The sequence below is a fragment of the Oryctolagus cuniculus genome, chromosome 17, assembly GCF_964237555.1.
Source record: "Oryctolagus cuniculus chromosome 17, mOryCun1.1, whole genome shotgun sequence".
Taxonomy (NCBI): Eukaryota; Metazoa; Chordata; class Mammalia; order Lagomorpha; family Leporidae; genus Oryctolagus; species Oryctolagus cuniculus.
This window is the reverse complement of record NC_091448.1, coordinates 67,682,204-67,699,628: the sequence shown is the minus strand read 5'-3', so window position 1 is coordinate 67,699,628 and position 17,425 is coordinate 67,682,204. Positions and strand designations below refer to the sequence as shown.

The 17,425-nt window shown below is 45.4% G+C and overlaps 1 protein-coding gene across 1 annotated transcript; it reads left to right on the top strand.

Moving 5' to 3' along the window:
• Positions 1–100: 100 nt before the first annotated feature.
• LOC138846341 (leucine-rich repeat-containing protein 37A3-like) lies at positions 101–3,613 on the top strand. Its single transcript, XM_070061768.1, has one exon. It carries the CDS (start codon positions 1,047–1,049, stop codon positions 3,534–3,536), a length of 2,490 nt encoding a protein of 829 aa, XP_069917869.1. The 5' UTR covers positions 101–1,046; the 3' UTR covers positions 3,537–3,613.
• The last annotated feature ends 13,812 nt before the right edge of the window (positions 3,614–17,425 follow it).

Sequence of the window (17,425 nt, the reverse complement as noted above, 5' to 3'; positions counted from 1 at the left end):
CCTTCTGAGTCTCCTGAGATCGAACCTTCTAGAAGCCAACTGGAAGCCCCGGAGAAGCCTTCGGCACTCCCTGTGGAAGTCAAATCTCCAGTACAGCAAGATCCCCGAGCTCAAGCACTAGAATCTCCTGAAGAGACTATCATAGCTCAGACTCCACAGATTCAGAAGGGGACGGACTGGTCTCCAGATCAGAATCAAGTTCACCGTTATAACCTGCCCAACGTGACCATCAAGCCTGCAGATGTGGCGCTGACCATAACTCCGGAGCCTACCATGGAGCGGGACTCTTCTCCAGCGCAGCAGGAGGGCTCTGCTCAGACTCCGGGCCCTCCTGTGGAGACAGAACCCTATATCAGTGAGCAGGAGCAACCAATGCGGCCCTCTGAGTCTTCTGAGGGGGTTGAATCTTCTGGAAAGAAGACAGAAGTCCCAGCCCAGCTTCCAAGTCCTCACACAGTGACCATTTTACCTCCAGGTCACCATCAAGTTCAGCAGTACGACTTGCCCAATGTGACTACTAAACCTCCAGACTTGCAGCTGACCCTAACACCAAAACCTGCAGCACGGCCGGCACCGCGGCTCACTAGGCTAATCCTCCGCCTTGCAGCACCGGCACACCGGGTTCTAGTCCCGGTTGGGGCACCGGATTCTGTCCCGGTTGCCCCTCTTCCAGGCCAGCTCTCTGCTGTGGCCAGGGAGTGCAGTGGAGGATGGCCCAGGTGCTTGGGCCCTGCACCCCATGGGAGACCAGGAAAAGCACCTGGCTCCTGGCTCCTGCCATCGGATCAGTGTGGTGCGCCGGCCGCAGCGCGCCGGCCGCGGCGGCCATTGGAGGGTGAACCAACGGCAAAGGAAGACCTTTCTCTCTGTCTCTCTCTCTCACTGTCCACTCTGCCTGTCAAAAAAAAAAAAAAAAAAAAAACCCTGCAGAAGTGGAAACATTTCCAGTCAGCCACGAGGTCACAACAACTCAGGCCTCAGTCCCAGCTCTGCCTCCAACGCCTCTTGAAGAGGTTGAACCACTGCCAATTCAATCTCCAGAAGTTATGCAGGATGAGAAACCCTCTATGACCCAGCAGGAGGAAACAGCTGAAATTTTACAGGCCCCCGAAGAGGCTGCACCTTCTCCAATCCATCAGGAAGCCCAAGCTCACGCCTCAGTGTTCCCTACGGAGCATGAGCCTTTGAAAGACCAGGAGGCAGACACAGCTCAGCAGCCAAAGCCCCCAGAAGAGGATGAGCACTCCCCACTTCCAGGGGTCCCAGCTCAGCCTGAACAACTGAAGGAACCTTCACCAAGCCAGCAGGGGATTTCCGTTCCACCTCTAGAGCGCCCCGTGAGTGCTTACCAATTACCACTCCAACAGGGAAACACAAACCAGCCTTCAGATATCTTCCCAGAGATGAGTGATGCTATTCCAATGAATATGACATTTTCACCTCATATTCCAGAAGAAATACTCAGAACTCAGCATTTAAGGATGTCTAAAACCAAACCAAAACATGTGGATATTGACCTTACCAGAACCCTAAAGCCCACTCCAGAAGTTTATCCTTACTGGAGTCAGCAGGAAGGACCTGCCCAGCCTACAGTTCCCACCAAGCAAGTTGAATTTTCTCCAACCCAGCTTGGGCCTCCTCTTGCCAAGCCTCCAGCACTGCCTGAAAAGATGGAACTTTCTCCAGCTGAGCCTCTAGAGCCCCTCAAGAATGCAAAACAAGCTCCAGTGCAAAATGTAGCCCCAGCCAAGCCACAAGACTTCCCTGACACTCAATCATCTGTAACCCAGCAGGAGCTTCAAACTCAGCAACCAAACCTGACCAAAGTCACAGGTCAACCTTTGGATGTGGAACTCACCATAACTACACAACCTGGAATGGAAGGCGGACTTTCTCCAATCATGCAGGAGGCCCCAGTTCAGCTTCCAGGGCCATCTAAGGAAGGTATAGCTCAACCCCCAGGATATCAGGGGGTGACAGTTCCAACACCAGCTCAGGATCAAGCTCCGTTTCCAAAATCACCCCGCATCACATTTCAACCTTTTGATCTGGCACTTACAATAACTCCACAGCCCATTACAGAGGCTGAACTTGCCACAAATGTGCAGGAGACTCCACCTAAAGAATCTGTAGCTCAGCCACCAGTGCATCATGAGGGTCAAAATCAACCTCCACTATCACCCAGTGTCACAAATCAACCTTTAGACCTGGCACTTACCATTACTACAGAACCTACTACAGAGGCTGAGCATCCTGCAGACCTGAGCAAGACTACAGCTCCATCTCCAAACCTGACTCCAGTCACAACTCAACATCTGGACCTGGGACTTACCATAACTCCAGAAACCAGCAGTATGGTGACTGAACCCTCTACAGACATGCAGGAGACCTCCAGTCAACCTCCCATGGAGGGTGTAACCCAATCTCCAATACATCAAGAGGTGACAGTTCCAACACTGGGTCATAATCAAGCTCAATATCCAACATTGCCTCACATCACAGTTCAGCCTTTGGACACAGTGCTTACCATAAATGCAAAGCGTACCAGGAAGGCTGAACATTCTACAGCCCTGAAGAAGACTAAAGTACCTCCCGTGCTCCATGAGGAGGTACTTTCACAACCAGACCAGGTTCAGGCTCAGCATCCAACCCTGACAGAAGTCACAGTTCAACCTTTTGATGTAGAACTTACCCTAACTCCAGAATCCATTGTGGAGGGTGAACCACTCCCAACCATGCAGGAGACTTCAGGGCAGCCTCCAGGGCCACATAATGAAGTGGTCTATCAGCCTCCAGTTTATTATGAGATGGTAGTTCCAAAACCAAGTCAAGATCAAACTCCGCATCCAATGTCACCCAGTGGCACAGCTGAACCTTCGAAGTTAGAGTCAACCATAACTCAGGTACCCACTACACAGGATGAACATTCTACAGCCTTCAAGTCTATATCTCCTCCTCCTTATCCAATGTACCCTGAGGTGACATTTTCACCTCCAGTCCAGATTCAGACTCAGTATACAAACCTGCCTCAAGTCACAGTCAAGCCTCTGGACCTGGAAATTACCCAAACTCCACAACGTACTACAGAGGCTACACCTTCTACTACCATGCAAATGACCCTAACTCAGTCTACAGAGCCACTAAAGGAGCTCATAACTCAGTCCCCAGGGGACAATGAGATGACAGTTCCAACAGCAGGTCAGCATCAAGCTCAGCACCCAACATCACCCAGTGTCATAGCTCAGCCTTCCAAGATGGAGCTAACCATAACTCTGGTACCCACTGCAAAAGCTGGCCATTCTCCATCCCTGAAGAAGACTACAGATCTACATCCAGGCCAGGTTCAGACTCAGCACTCAACCCTAACTGAAGTCACAGATCAACCCCTGAATGCGGCTGCCACCATAAATGTCTGTGAGCTCTGCACCTGCAAAGATGAGACACTTTCGTGCACTGGCCTCAGCCCAGTGCAGAAGCTTCACAGAGTTCCTGTACCAGAGCCCAACAGCTACAATGGCACCTTCAGCATATTGTAAGAATCTCCCTTCCTCATGGTTCCCTACAGCCTGCCTGTCTCAGCAGCTTTTACCCAAGATCTTCTGAGCCCTCCTCAAGTCCCCACCTTATGTTGACTGTGTGTGTGTGTATGTGTGTGTTTTGGCAGACAGAGTAGGACAGTGAGAGACAGAGAGAAAGGTCTTCCTTTTTCCGTTGGTTCACCCCCAAGTGGCCACTTTGCTTGTGAGCTTTCCTGATCCTCCTTCTCTTATTCTCTTCTGTCTCTTCTACAGTCTCATGTGATTGCCCTTACTGCTTTTCCTGATTCATTATTTATTGACATTCACCATGTTATTACCTCATTGCTTTAATCCCACTCTTCAACACAGCCCTCATCCCGACTTATTAGAGATGATACAACAGATTTAAGGATAGATTCTGGAGCCAGGTTGCCTGGCTTTGAACACAGGTCTCCCAGTGATTAGCTTTGTGACTTTGGACAAGTTATTTAGCTTGGATTCAATATCCTCATCTGTAAAGCTGGCTTAAAGAATTGTGTGATGGATTGTAACAGAAAATAAAAATGCGTGACTCCACAGTCTTTCCCTGGATGACAGCGAGAATGATGGTGGTCTATAAGGCAGAAGCACAGCAGTCAGAAAGAAGAGCCCGTTAGTGGGAGATGTGTTCAGTGTTAGGCACTTTTTATTGATGAGCATAAAGTAACCCGAGAGGACATATCCACCAGGCAGGTGAGCATACAGGTATCTGTTTTATTGCTGCTCCTGCTTCCAGGAAAATGTGTACCTAAAACAAATAGGTTCATTGTTGCTGAGGAGTGAGGACAGAGTTAAAGCTAAGCACTCACAGCAATTCAAAGTTGAAGCTAAATATAAGTCATTTAACAGCTTCTTGTAAACAAGTATCGATTATGAGCACCTTTCCACTTTTTAAAAAGTGCACAGAATGTAGGATAAAATGTGAAAGTATGAACCCCCACACACCCTCATCATCCCCTGGTCCTCACTCTATTACCTGTAACCCAGGTGTGCGTCTTTCCTTCCAACCTCCTCTCTTTTTTTTTTTCCTATGGAGGTAATGCTTGGCTCCTGGCTCAGTGATCGGCACTTTTACCCTATGCTGTATTCCAAAAGGCTTTCCACATCAGCACATTAGTCCCTCTGATTTTAAATTGTCTGTATCCATTCAGTACTTGGAAAGATTTCAGCAGAGGGCGCTTGGCCAAAGCACTAGTATACCTGCATAGGTTTTCATTATTCTTATTGGTGACAATACATTTTGCCCATTTTTTCTTGAATAATTTATCCTTTTCTCACTGATTTATAGAAGTCAGTGTAGACACCTGAGTTATTTTGGTGAAAATACTTAATATTCAAAGTGATTGACTGTCTTTACTGTCAAAGAGACTGGACAGAGACGAAGTTAAGCTTCTGAGAGGATGCTTCATTGTTTATGTCAGTGGCCCCTCATTATTTATTGAGTGAGCAAACTGGGAAGCAGAGAGCTACGGAACATAAAAGCACTGGTATTTATTAGAAAGCTGATAATATTTCTGTATTTCAATACTCCCCCATGAGGGTGCCATGATTTTTTTCCTCATTCTGTTCATTCTTTTCCAACCCATTCAAGGATGTGAACTGTGTTCCTTTACAGAAATTTCCAAGGAAACTCGATTTCTTTCATTGATGAAAATGTATGGAAAGCATACCGCTGGGCTGAGACACTGTGAGTACACGCTCCCAAACATGAATACACAAAACTAACTGCATTGTAAGAGCTTTCTTGTTCTACTATTTTGAGGTCAGTATGTCAGAAAAAGTATTCCCTCTCCATGTCACAATCAACATCTGTTGATTATAATTCTATGGTTGTTTTAACAAGGCACAGAATTTGAAATAAGAAACTACTTCTATTTATTTGCATTTTATCAGTAATACCATTACATTCTTAGTAGATAAAAAGTGATAGGGATAGTGAAGACCTTCATTGTGTCCTAACTCCCTACCTATGAGGTAATAATTACTGCTCTGAGTTTGGCATATATCCTTCCAAAAAATTACCTACAAACATATTTACATAGAGCATAATAGTTGTGTTGTGTGGTTTCTTTCTTTTTTTAACCTAAATAGTAACATCCTGCAACTTGGTTCTTTCACTTCATGGTTTCTTCTGGATTTCTTTCCCTCCTAGTACTCAGTCAGTTACCCTATTCATTTAACTCCTGCATGATATTCTATAGTATGGATGGCCATTTCACAGTTTACTTAATAATCCCTCTATTGATGGATTTTCGATTATGTCCACTTCTCATGTATTGCTGCAAGGAAAATCCTTGTGCACACTTGTGAACATGGACAAGCATTTTGCAAAATAGAAGTCTAGAAAGAAAATGGGGCAGCTAGCATTGTGGCATAGTGGGAAAAGCCTCCACCAGCCATGCCAGCATCCCATATGGGCGCTGGTTTGAGTCCTGGCTGCTCCACTTCTGATCCAGATCTCTGATATGGCCTGGGAAAGCAGTGGAAGATGGCCCAAGTGCTTGGGACCCCGCACCCATGTGGGAGACCTTGAAGAAGCTCCTGGCTCCTGGCTCCTGGCTTCGGATCAGCACAGCTCTGGCCATTGTGGCCAACTGGGGAGTGAGCCAGTGGATTGAAGACCTCTCTCTCTCTCTCTGCCTCTCTCTCTCTCTCTCTGCCTCTCCTTCTCTCTGTGTGTAACTTGACTTTCAAATAAATAAATAAATCTCAAAAAAAAAAAAAGAATGAAAATGGATGAAGACTACGGAAATAGGAAATTTTAATTGCCCTCAGAAAAGCTGTGCACACTTACTTACACTCCAGCTAACAGAATATAAGAACATTCATTTCCCTTCATCCTTTTTAAAAAGATGTATTTGTTTACTTGAACTATGGGAGTGGGGGGAGGGGGAGATGGAGCGAGAGCAAATGAGAGAGTGAGAGAAAGAGAGAATCTTCCATCCACTGCTTTATTCCCCAAATGCCCAAAACAGCCATGGCTGGGCCAGGCCAAAGCTAAGATCTAATACTTGATTCTGGGTCTCCCACAGGGATGACGAGGAATCAAGCACTTGGGCCATCATCTGCTGCCTCCTAGGTGCACTAGCAGGCATCTGGCTCAGAAGCAGAGGGCCCAAGACTTTAACCAGGCTCTCCAATATGGAATTTACGCTTCTCAAGTGACGGCTTAGCCTGCTATGCCCCAACACTGACTCTTCCCTTCACCTTTTCACCTCGGGATGCTCTTTGTCTTTTTGCTAATGTGACTGGCAAATAAAAGGGTTCCCAGCTGAATCTGGATTTCTCTGATTACTCATAAATTTAAATGTCTTTATATACTTATTGAACATCTATGTTTCGTTGAGGTTTTGTCCACTGTCCATTTGTTGAATTATCTTTTCCTTACTGATTTTTGAAAGGAATCAGTTTAGACTCCCAATTTTGGGGGAAAATACTTAACATTCAAAGTAATTAACTAAAAATAAAAATCTATCATGTCACCTAGGCCAGTGAACTAGAAATTTTGAAGTGCTGAGTGTAACATAATAAAAAAAAGGAATTAATTGACATTTTTCACGACAGTTTGCGTGTTATATCACTGGGACAACTTGTACAGACATCATAAATTATTTCTGAATACAAACAAGACATATAACAGACAAAGGAGAAGGGTTATGATCACTTTAAGATAAATTTTCCCAGGGCCTGTGCAGTGCTGCAGTAGTGCAGTGGGCTAAGCTGCTACTTGCGGCGCTGGTATCCTGTACGGGCACCAGTTCTAGTCCCAGCTGCTCCACTTTAAATCCAACTCTCTGCTATGGCCTGAGAATGCAGTAGAGGATGGCCCAAGCACTTAGGTCTGTGCACCCATGTAGGAGACCCCAAAGAGGCTCATGGATCCTGGCTCCTGGCTTCCAATTGGCCCAGCTACAGCCATTGCAGCCATTTGGGGAGTGAACCAGTGGAGAGAAGACCTTTCTGTCTCTCCTTCTCTCCATCTGTAATTATAACTCTGAAACAAATAAATAAAATCTTTTTTAAAAAAGATAAAAGTTTCCCCTTAGCCTACTATCTCATTTCTGATGGGAAAATGCTAGAATCAGGCAGTTGTGACTTTTAATTTATGATGTTTCTTAAATGCAATACACACAGTTTGTATATATTTTGGTTATGCTTCATTTAAAGATGTCCCAAACTTGTAAGAAAAATCAAAGTCAGGGCTGGCACTGTGGCATAGCAGGTAAAGCCACCACCCACAGTGCCAGCATCCCATATGGGTGCCGGTTCGAGTCTCAGCTGCTCCACTTCCGATCCAGCTCTTTGCTATGGCCTGGGAAAGCAGTGGAAGATGGCCCAAGTCCTTGGGCCCCTGCACCCACATGGGAAGACCTGGAGGAAGCTCCTGGCTCCTCATTAGCACAGCTCCAGCCTTTGTGGCCAATTGGGGAGTGAACCAGCGGATGGAAGACCTTCCTCTCCCCTCTCCCCTCTCCCTTCTCCCCTCTCCTTCTCTCTGTGTGTAACTCTGACTTTCAAATAAATAAATAAATCTTTGGAAAAAGGAAAAATCAGAGTCATCTGACACAAAAGTAAATAACACTAGTTTCCTCTGAAGAGTGAAGACGGGAGTTGGAAAGGCTAAGGGATAAAGGGAAGGGGAAGAAAATTTAATTTTTCTTATTTGAGAGGCAAAGGCAGCATGCTATCATACACTGTTCACTCCCCAGATGCCTGTAGTGGTGAGACTGGGTCAGTCAAACTCAGGAACCTCAAACTCAGTCTTGTTCTCCTACATAGATGGCAGGGATTTAAATACTCAGCCATCATTACTGCCTCCCTGGTCAACCTTAACTTGTAGCCCCGGCATACCTCAAACATGGGGCTTCGGTAGTAGGGCTTGGGGAAAAAACAGAAGGAAATGGCAGTTCTGCCAATCTTGGTGCCTCCCAGTGTTAGGTTCTAACAGGGACATTGTGACCTACAGAGCAGACATTACATTTATGATTTGGTGGGAAGGACGGATAGGTGTATAGAGATGGACAAAAAAGGGAGAGTGGGAAAAATGGTTTAAATTAAAATACAACAGACATTGCCACCCTAGAAGTAAATTAGAATCTGGGTATTTAAACAGCACCATTACCAAAGTTTCCTCTACATACAGAGTTAGTCCTATGAAGCAAACAGCTGCAGTTGTCATTTTGATTCAGAAGTACCTCTTTCATTTTCCAGAATCCTCAGTGAAAATGACTTGACTGAATTACATAAGGACTCATTTGAAGGCCTGCTGTCCCTCCAACACTTGTAAGTCAGTTAATCATACTTATTTATGAGATTTTAGTTACATTATCTAGAAAACAAATATGGGTCCCAGCTGGATAATCTCCAAGGTTTCTTCTGGAAGTCTACACTGTAGGGTCTCATATCTCTAACATGGAATACCTACTATGTGCTTTGTGGTTTTTTTTTTTTTTTTGACAGGCAGAGTGGACAGTGAGAGAGAGAGAGAGAGACAGAGAGCAAGGTCTTCCTTTGCCATTGGTTCACCCTCCAATGGCCGCCGCGGCCAGTGCGCTGCGGCCGGAGCACCGCGCTGATCCGATGGCAGGAGCCAGGTGCTTCTCCTGGTCTCCCATGGGGTGCAGGGCTCAAGTAGCTGGGCCATCCTCCACTGCACTCCCTGGCCACAGCAGAGATGGCCTGGAGGAGGGGCAACCAGGACAGAATCCGGCGCCCAGGCCAGGACTAGAACCCGGTGTGCCGGCGCCGCAAGGCGGAGGATTAGCCTAGTGAGCCGCGGATTATATTTGTATTTAATTTACAAGCAATGGATGAAATTGGATCCAAGGTCTGTCTTCATACAGGTCCTAAGTTAAGAATGAGTTTTATATTTATAAAGGACTGTAAAGAGAAACAAAGAAACAAGAAAATACAACAGAGACAATATGTGGCCGACCAAGTCTCAAACATTTATCATCTGGCCTTTACAAACAAGGTTTGAACAAGTTGGTTTAATACAACAAAGGGAAGAAAACATAAACCAACAACATTAATTTGAATGCCATCAACTGAAAGTTGTTAGATGATCTAATCTTGAATAAGTTAACCTTTAGCCATTAAGTGACTTGCTAAACAGGTAAATTATATAAACAATATTATCAAGAATACTAAGCTACCAAGAGAACAGATTTGGCATTAATGATTTCCATTAAGGAACTATTATACCCATGTTGGAAATAGATAATTAAAACAATAGCTACATAGTATTGGGAAGTGTACATCATTAATCCTTATTAGGCTAATTACTGGGCCTCTTCAGCAAATAGATTCTTGTCTCAAAAGTACAAGGCTTAAGGAACATAGCATGTGATACTCACAACACTCCTTTGAATGATGATCAGAACTTCTAGGCCATACGGGGACAACCACATCTGCATGGTTCCTCTTGAGCACCTTTCCCATCTGGGCTCCGGAACCTTGCAAACATGGTTTGGAGAAAAACAAATGAGACTACTGCTGGTAGAATAGGCCCTTCATTGTTTCTGCTGGAAAATCCTTTGTAGCCTAATTAGTTTATGCTAGCATATGTATTCACTTCATTTTCAAAATGCCAATCAATTGTCTAAAGCTGAAAGAGAAAGCCAAACACTTTGCCTAGTACTGGAGACACATAAATGAGTAAGACAGGATCCCACCTTCCCAAGAGCTCACAATCTTGCAGGGGAAACAAATACACAAGCTCAAACCAATACCCAATAAGCACTATGTAGCTGACAGAGTGCTGCAGAGGGACCAGGGAATAATAAAACCACACTGCTTTTTAAAAATTCACTTTTCCTTCTTCTACCTACTCAACCATTCCTTCATTTAATAAACACCTGAGTCTATTTCCATGAGTCAGTTTTAAACATAGTGGGCAATGTAGATGAGCAAGGCCGAATCCATGCTTTCAAGAAGTTTATGCTCTGGGGAAATGGAAGGCACAAGTAACGATATCAAAAGAAATGGATATAGAGTCCAGACGAGGGAGAAGACTTTGGGCTGGGTCAGGGATGATGGAACCAGGGAGCAATGCCAGTTGAACAGGACTTCCAAGGGGGCAGTGGGCATCATCAGACGTCTTGGAGAGAATATCGTGGGAGAAAGGGAAAACATGGAAGCTTCTGAGGCACAGAGATGCAGGGAAAGCTGGAGGGTGAAGCCAGGTCTTCCAGGCCTTTGAATGCTGAGCAAGAGTCACCACGGGGAACCATGCTGTCACAGCAGTGCTCTAAAACAGACTTGAGCTTGCACCACAGTTACCTGGGGCTCTGAACCCTACCCCCACAGTAACTGCCTGAGTCGGTCTAGAACAGGGCTGAGAATCTGCCTCTTCTGTAAGCAGCTAGTGATATTGGCCTCGGAGAGTCACTTAGGGCAAGTCCCACTGGTGACTGCGCGTGGGACAGGTGAGAGAAGGAGATTCTAGAGATGGAGCCACCAACAGATGAGTTGCAGGTGAAAAGTGAGGGTCAAATTGTAATCAGTGGAAGTAAGAGTCCTCTACCACCAAGAGTGTTTTCAAGTGGGAATCCAGTGTCATGCTGTTTTCTGACGGTTCTATCATGGCTTTCATGGACTATCAAGCAACAAGCAACAAATAAATTTCCTTTAGTATGACAGAAAGTGTAATTCTGAATCAGTTCAAAATAATGAATTAATTAGAGAACCAATTTCATTTCAAATGATTCAAAAGGGCATCTTTTTTTCTGGTATTGAATGAAGTTAGAAAACTAGGACTAAACCAGGAAAGATGTGAAAATGTGAGAATTCTTTGGAATATTAGACATTAAAAATGGAGATGACAGCTTTGCTCCTTGTTTCAAATGGATGAAGACTATGAAAGTTCATCTAATCAATTCTGCACTCAGGAAAGTTTACCACCACAATCTATCAAGATCTATAGTTGTGTATGTCATTGATGAAGGTTCTAACAGTGAGACTATTAGGAGAGGTTGTAAGAAGGGGTAGTATCTCCAGAGGGTCAAATACAAGTCCAAAGCTTTACAGTTTAGGTAAAAACTGCATATCCAACATTATCAAATGCAAATTTTATTATCCCCACTGACTATATAGGTAATAGCTAACCAAGGCAATGTTTTCCTTTTCCTAGAGATTTATCCTGCAATAAAATAGAGTTTATCGAAAGACGTGCATTTGAGTCACTCCCTTTTTTGCAGTCTATGTAAGTTACAATTTCATCACATTTGGAATTTTAATAAATCTTCACTGTTCACCTTGAAATAGGGTTAAGATTCTACTTTACATTTGTAGTAGAAGGTTGCTAAAATTCTGTAACAGGTCCTTTTCCTCTCTAGCAAAAATACTATCAGGTACAAAAGTCAGAGTGAATCCCACAGAGCAGGGCTTCTCAGCCAACATGATTTTGCATTCAGGTAACAGCTTGCAGCCCTGCACGTGCTGCTGACACTGCGTGAGCTAAGCCCAGCCTGCTGTTAAGCCACTTACTATGTACAGGACAAACCTCCACAAGAAAAGCATTATCGAGTCCAAAATGTCAATAGCATTCAAGTTGTGAAACTCTGTTCCAGAGAAGTAAAGATCACACAGTACAAGTATGTCATGTAATATGAAAATAATATGATGAAATTTAATGTAAATGTGCAAGTATAATTCAGAAACCAAATCTTCCAGTACCAGTAAATTCTTTAGTGTGTAGATAAAATGTGGAAGTATTGTTTCATCTATAAAAATTAGAATCACTCCTGAAAGAAGAGTATTCTGAAAATATTTCTTTTTTTCTTCTTCATTCTCTTTCACTCGTGTCTTTTTTTGTAGAAATCTTGGTTGCAATTTACTGACAGAACTGAGCTTTGGGACATTTCAGGCGTGGCATGGAATGCAGTTTTTGCACAATGTGTAAGTGCAATAGATGATGAATACATATTTAAAAACCATTTGTGTATAAAAATGGTATATAGTTATGCTTATCTGGGTATTAAGCCCTGTATATAAACTCTGCAAAGAAGGTCTTCATTTCCATTTTTTTTTCCAAAAATCTAACACAAAGTACTCTGGGAGAAAAAGGTTCTGGTGCTTTCTCAGGGTTACCTGCTTTTAAATCCTAATGCAAAAATAATTCCTGGGACCCAGCCAAAGGGCACATCTCTCCCCATCACCCACCCAGATCATAAGCTTTTTCCAAAATGTATTTAGCTCTCAATTTATAAATTATCTGTGGATACTAATAACTTTTGAAATAGGAAGAAGTGGCATATATGTTAAACTGTAGTGTTAAAAAAATAAGAAAATACACTGCTCTAGCCTAATCCCACATATTTTGTCCTGACTAAACTGCAACAGAAAGTGAGTTTTATTCACTTTCAACTCAACAATTCTGTGATGTTCAATGGCCCAAGGGAATATTAGATTCAAGATACAGATTCTCCACTAAACCTGATGTTGAAAGACTATCCACCTGTTCTGTGGTTCAGAATCCCAGCCAAACACAATTCATTCTGGTTATGAGGGAAGGTTTTAGGATGTGTTGGGGATGGACCAACAGTGCCTGCAGATCTTGAGGAAGAACACTGAGAGTCTGTTTTTACTTCACCCACACACCGGGAGCTGGTTCCTGGAGCCCCAACACCAAGTGGTTTTGGTAGCATCAGTAAAAATGGCCTCAACATATATCATTCCATTAGATTCCCTCCTAAGGGGCCGAGTTCCAGTACAGCTTTCTGTAGACAACACAGGGAGAAAATCTGTGGAATCACAGTGGATGAAAAGTAATGAATTCATTTAAGAACATTCACTGAGTGCCAGGCCCACCGAGTGCCAGGTGCTGTATTAAGTGCTGGGGGTACAAACTGGAACAGGACAGAAGCTTTGTCTCCAGAGACTTTCATGCCAGCAGGGGGAAGTTGGACATTGATGGGAAAATGAGTGACAGCCATGCTAGCATCTGTGCAGCAAGGCCAGAGAGTTGAGCTGAAAAAGTAGGAGCAGAGCTAGGGATGGCGTACAGTGCATGAGGCACCAGTTCATTTATCTCAAGTTTCTGTGTCCATCTTAAGCCAAAGAAAAAAAGCATTTGCTTCATGGTGATGCAAAAACCAGAGCTAGCTGGTATTGGAAACTAATCCTCTTATCATGCGATCTGAACATATCTAACTCATGGTTGCTTCAAAAATTGGCACAATGGCTGTAATACACCAAGTGTGTGTTGGGAGCGGGTCTCCTTTATTTGGGGACATATTCTTTTATTAGACAAATCTGCTTCAAGGAAACTTTTGCTATCCCCGTTGCCCCAGGAAGACACCAGTGATCTTATGACCAAAGATGAGGGTTTTTAAAGTGAAAACAATGCTGTTCACTGCATTACAGAGTCCAGAAAAGAGTGCCAGCTGAGCTGGATTCATCATGAACTGGAGCCTAAGCTTCAAGGCTTTACGCTTGCACGTGCCCCTTCCAAGGTCCTGGGAGGGGCTGGAGCAATTTTTATATTCATAATTCTGCATGTTTCATTATAAGGGATTCCCCAAATTAGGTTAGGCTCATGCTCAGCAAAATCTGCATTCACCCTTACTTTGCATGTACTACATGCAGCCCAGTAAACATTCTTCTGAATGAAGTCTCTGTGTAAAACAGCAGTGTGGTAGGATCAATCTATTGTGAATATGAAATCTACCTCAAAGACATGCCAAGAGCTTACCAGTGACATAACATTCTTTGAATAGTAATACTCATCAAATCTTTCAGTGAAATCAGAAATGAAATACATTATGGAAAATCAGCAGTAATTGATAATTCTAAACATTAAGTATACTTTATTTCTTCTGCTTCATTCATTTATGTCGCTCCCCCTCTTCGTGGAGGAACGACACAGGACCCTGCGTTGTTCTTTCGTCTGCTCGGCCCTCCCCAGGTTTGCTGCTGGTTCTTCCCAGGTTGGCTACCGTCCCTTCCACCTCCGTGGAAGGGCGGTTCCCCCTGCCGCTTTCCCCACTTCTGCGGGGGAGCGGCACACCGCCGGCTGGCTCTCTCGGGGGCTGCACAGGTGTTCCTTCAGATAGATGTTCCTGGTGCATGTTGTCTCTCTCCTCCTTTATAGTCCTCTTCCACCAATCCCAACTCTGCTACCCACACGCCGAGTACGCTGCTCTCCTCCAATCAGGAGCAGCTCCTGCAGCTTGTCAAGTTGGTGAAAGGCAGCTGAGTAGAAGCTGTTTGCTCCTCTCCCAGCGCCATATTGTGGGAGAGCAGATGCATAGAATAAGTCTTAATTCCAGTAACTTAGTCTAGTCCGAGTTGCTCCCAGTTGCTCCCCACAGATCCCCCTTTCTTTTTATTTTTGGCGTTGATACGCGCCTGTCTTTGGTGCCCCGCAGCACACACACTGCTCTGCTTGCTAGAGTTGCCCACAGGTGCTTACAAGCCCTACCAATCAGGCAAACTGAATCCGGGTCCTCTCTTCGCCATGTTGTGAGGAGGTTTTTAGGCGCTGATGCGTGCCTGTGTTCGGTGCCCTGCAGCGCATGCTCTGCTCTGCTAGAACTGCCTGCAGGTGCTTACAAGCCCTACCAATCAGGCAAACCGAATCCAAGCCTTCTCATTGCTGTATTGTGGGGAGACTTATTGATGTTAATTCGTGCCTGTCTTCGGTGACCTGCAGCGCATAAGCTGCTAGCTGCCTGCAGGTGCTTATCGTCTTACTAATCAGGCAGACCGAATCCAAGCTCTCTCATTGCCGTGTTGTGGGGAGGCCTTATTTTTCTCTATTTCTCTACCTCCGGGCATTCCTATTTCTCCTATTTTACTTCTATCTGCCAGCATTCCTATTTCTCTCATTTTACTTCTAAACTTGTTTCTCTTATCCCCGCGGTTTCCCGGCACCCGCCCCGAGGCTGCTTCTCGGCGCCTCCCCCGCGGCGGCTTCCCGGCTCTGCGCGGCTTCCCGGGGCCCGCCCTGCGGTGGCTTCCCGGCTCTGCGCAGCTTACCGGCTTCTATTCGCACCCCGTGCGCTCTCCCCGTTTGTGCCCCGCGCGCTCTCTCTGCGCGTGGCGGCTTCCGCGAGTCACACAGCCCAGCTCACGTTTCCGCCACCGGCATTCAGTCCAAGTTCCCCGGGCTAACCTGGTGAATTCAACCTAGCTCACGTCTGCGCCCCCCAGTTTGGCTTCCCGTCTTTTGCTCCCCGGGCTAATCTGACGGATTCCAACCTGGCGGCCCACGTCTCTGCCTCTGGTTCCAGATTTTCGCCTTTTGCTCCCCGGGCTGACTTGAAGAATTCCAAGCTAGCTTACGTCTCCGCTTCAGCCTGCCCCCCCGCGGCTTCATCCTCCCTAACATTTTTCTCTACCCGGTATGTTTCCTAACTTTTCTTCCAACAACAATCCCCTCTCATTTCTCCTGGCTTTTCCCCACAGTCCGTATCCGAGTCTAAGTTTCTTCTAGGTTTCACTTTCGCTTTCAACCTGCAGTCCGTATCTGAGTCTAAGTTTCTTCTTGCTTTCACTTTAAATCCTAACTTCTTTCCCACAGTCCGTATCCGAGTCTATGCCTAGGCTTTCAATAGCTTCTTCCGGCACCTTTTCCATCCGGCTTTTCCCTAGGTTCTTTGCTAGTCTCTCTCTCCGGTATTTTCCCACTTCTTCCCGTTTCTTCCCTCTTCTTCCCTCCTAGGTTTCCTATCCGAGTCACGGCACCATTATGTCGCTCCCCCTCTTCGTGGAGGAACGACACAGGACCCTGCATTGTTCTTTCGTCTGCTCGGCCCTCCCCAGGTTTGCTGCTGGTTCTTCCCGGGTTGGCTACCGTCCCTTCCACCTCCGTGGAAGGGCGGTTCCCCCTGCCGCTTTCCCCACTTCTGCGGGGGAGCGGCACACCGCCGGCCGGCTCTCTCGGGGGCTGCACAGGTGTTCCTTCAGATAGATGTTCCTGGTGCATGTTGTCTCTCTCCTCCTTTATAGTCCTCTTCCACCAATCCCAACTCTGCTACCCACACGCCGAGTACGCTGCTCTCCTCCAATCAGGAGCAGCTCCTGCAGCTTGTCAAGTTGGTGAAAGGCAGCTGGGTAGAAGCTGTTTGCTCCTCTCCCAGCGCCATATTGTGGGAGAGCAGATGCATAGAATAAGTCTTAATTCCAGTAACTTAGTCTAGTCCGAGTTGCTCCCCACACATGTACATTAAGTCTTAACTCATTGGCTTCTTTCTAAAAATTGTTTTAGTCACTTCATTGGTCCTCACAAAACAAGTTTCATAGTTTAGTAGTGGAAGGACTCTAGAGTGTAGAGAGGGGCTCCCTTATCCAGACAGAGCACATCCACATGCTCACTCGTCTGTTACTCACAAGCACTGTGGGTGACTAGGAGGAGAGTCCAGGCTTTCTCCCTCCTCAGATATTCGCCCCACTGTTGACACTGTAGGTGAGCTGGGTGTGGTCGTACACTGAAGGTCAGCCATGGGCATAGCCTCCTTCAGGCAAGCTGTGGATACACCTGCATTTGCACACTGCTGGCACAGTCCTCCCTCTGTGGTGTGTCCTGGAATCCAAACAGCATCTCCCCAAACTCAGAGAGAGGCATAAACCTTACAGATGAAGAGAACAACTCAGGTCTGCCCTTTGGGGGTGTTTTGTAAGGGTTCACAAGTTTTCACATTGTCACTTCCTGCAACTATTACACTTTTCTTCTCATAATCTTTTCATCTGCACCATATTCTCATCTGTGTGGCAAGAGGTCTTCTTTTCTCTTAAGGTAATTCTTCCTCTGCACCGTATGCTTCTCTTAAAGTATTCTCTTCATTGGCTTTAGGGTTTTTTTGTTCTTTTACTTTTTTCTTTAAGATTTATTCATTTATTTGAAAGTCAGAGACACGGCTGGTGCT

Coding starts and splice junctions, on each gene's coding strand:
- LOC138846341 (XM_070061768.1), top strand. CDS start 1,047: ATGCAGGATGAGAAACCCTCTATGACCCAGCAGGAGGAAACAGCTGAA.